At 51.5% G+C, this 1805-nt stretch overlaps 1 protein-coding gene across 1 annotated transcript in view; it reads left to right on the top strand.

The window, feature by feature from the left end:
- EMH_0062520 (ATP-dependent RNA helicase, putative) overlaps positions 1-1777 on the top strand; it is a gene marked incomplete at both ends in the record, with an annotated part of 4445 nt that extends 2668 nt beyond the window's left edge. Inside the window, 4 exons of the mRNA XM_013498041.1 lie at positions 231-356; positions 617-763; positions 1095-1309; positions 1453-1777. Of these exons, the coding sequence (XP_013353495.1) occupies positions 231-356; positions 617-763; positions 1095-1309; positions 1453-1777 (813 nt within the window). The remainder of the gene's footprint in view (positions 1-230; positions 357-616; positions 764-1094; positions 1310-1452) is intronic.
- Positions 1778-1805: the final 28 nt, after the last annotated feature.

Below are 1805 nucleotides of genomic sequence, written 5' to 3'. Positions count from 1 at the left end.
TGATGTGGCTAGCGCACCATTGCATTGCATTTATTTTCTTTCGCTGCTAGGTTCTGTTGCGTTATTAATGTTGGCTATACGTATCAGTACCACCAATTATTTTCTCCCCAATACGGGCACCCTTTTGCATGCATCTTGTGGGCCCCAGCTGCTTGTGTTCTGCGGCGATAGGCAAAAGGAGGTTACTTCCTTTGATGTGCTTCTCTGTTTTCTTGAGTTTTGGCGCGCAGACGCAAGAAAGGGCAAGCGAGCTGTTGAAGGAAATGATTTCAGAGGGGCTGCCAGTTGACTTGTTGCATGCGGCAAAAAGCAAACAACAGAGGGATGCGACCGTAGACGCTTTCAGGATTGGGAAGGTGTGTCGGTGCAGCAGCTACTAACTGCAGTGCGTGCATGCATGTATGTGCGTGCCATGGCTAGCCGCATGCAGTTCTGCAGTTCGCCTCCTGCCGCCAGCCAACTCCCAGGTAGCCCGGCCCCATAGGTTGCGAGGAACTTCTTCAAAGCCTACTTAGCCGGCTGCGGCTGTAAGGCAGACGTAGGCTGGGTTGCATACAATCTCTTCAGGGCTGCGTGCAGTGCCTAATTCGGCCTTTTCTGCGTTTTGTGGACACAGATTTGGTTCCTGATCTGCACAGACCTCGTGGCGCGCGGCATTGATTTCAAAGGTGTTTCCCTCGTAATTAACTTCGACCTACCCCCTTCCACTTCGGTGTACATACACCGCATCGGCAGAACTGGAAGAGCTGGCAAGGAGGGGAAGGTGAGGACTTTGGTTCACTTACTTTTCGGGATCGATACGTCCTCTAGCCGCTGACGTGCGGCTTTTAGGGACGAGTTATTTACTGTGCACCTCTGAGCTATTGTCTAGAAACACACTCTCTACAAGTACCTGAGTGGTCTTTTGTTTGCATGATTGCTCCTTTGCATGTATTGTTTGCTTTTTGGTTTCCTGTGCGCTTGCATGCTTCGGCCCTTATTGCTAGTTTGCTATTTCTGGTTTGGCTTGCTGTCTGTTTGCTTGTATGCCTATTGTCTTTTGTCCGTCTATCAATGCTCAGTGCTGGCACATTTTTGTATGCTGGCGCGCTCAGGCGCTGACTTTCTTCACTTTAGACGACGTGCCCAGACTGAGGCCTATAGTGCAAATAATGCAGAAGAGCCCGAACAGCAAAATTCCCACATTTTTAAGCACTAAGCTAACTCGCAACCTGAAGGTCAAGGGCCGAAAGAAGTACATGGGTAATGCACAGCCCAAGAGCAAAATGGGGTCTCACCGTCGTCGGAAACCCATACGGCCGATTGCAAAGTAAGAGCATATAGCCCTGCCCGCGTGTTGTTCTTCTAGCTTGTTCCTGCAACTCAGACGCGAGTCATGGATTTAAACCCTGTTTTAATTAAAACCCATTTTGAGTTTTTTGTGTGTTGTGGTATGTTGCTGTTGCCCCTCAGAGCAGTTCTCATGAAGGCCAAGAGACGCGCCTGGGCTATCGCCGCCTCTCTCGCCAAAAAGAAGCGAGCAAAGGAAAGCGGAACAGGGGGCGATGAAGGGCCCGACGGTGCAGAGGCCACGGCGTCTGGCAGCGCCGACAGAGCCATGGGCCCCAATGCCGCTAAGAAGAAAAAGAAAAGGCAGGAGCAGGCAGTCCAGACCAACGATAAAACCTCCAAGGCCAAAACCCCACGTGCATCTGTTGCGCAGAAACACCCTGCAACCCGCGGTGTCAAGCGGAAACATCGGCAGCGATCAGCGCCGCAGCCAACTACCACAGGTTAGCGCGTCGGGCGCAGCAACAATAATGTCT

The sequence above is a fragment of the Eimeria mitis genome, genomic scaffold (genome assembly GCF_000499745.2).
Source record: "Eimeria mitis Houghton genomic scaffold, Emh_scaff3130, whole genome shotgun sequence".
NCBI classification, from domain to species: Eukaryota; Apicomplexa; class Conoidasida; order Eucoccidiorida; family Eimeriidae; genus Eimeria; species Eimeria mitis.
The sequence above is the reverse complement of the archived record's forward strand: the minus strand, read 5'-3'. Positions and strand labels throughout refer to the sequence as shown.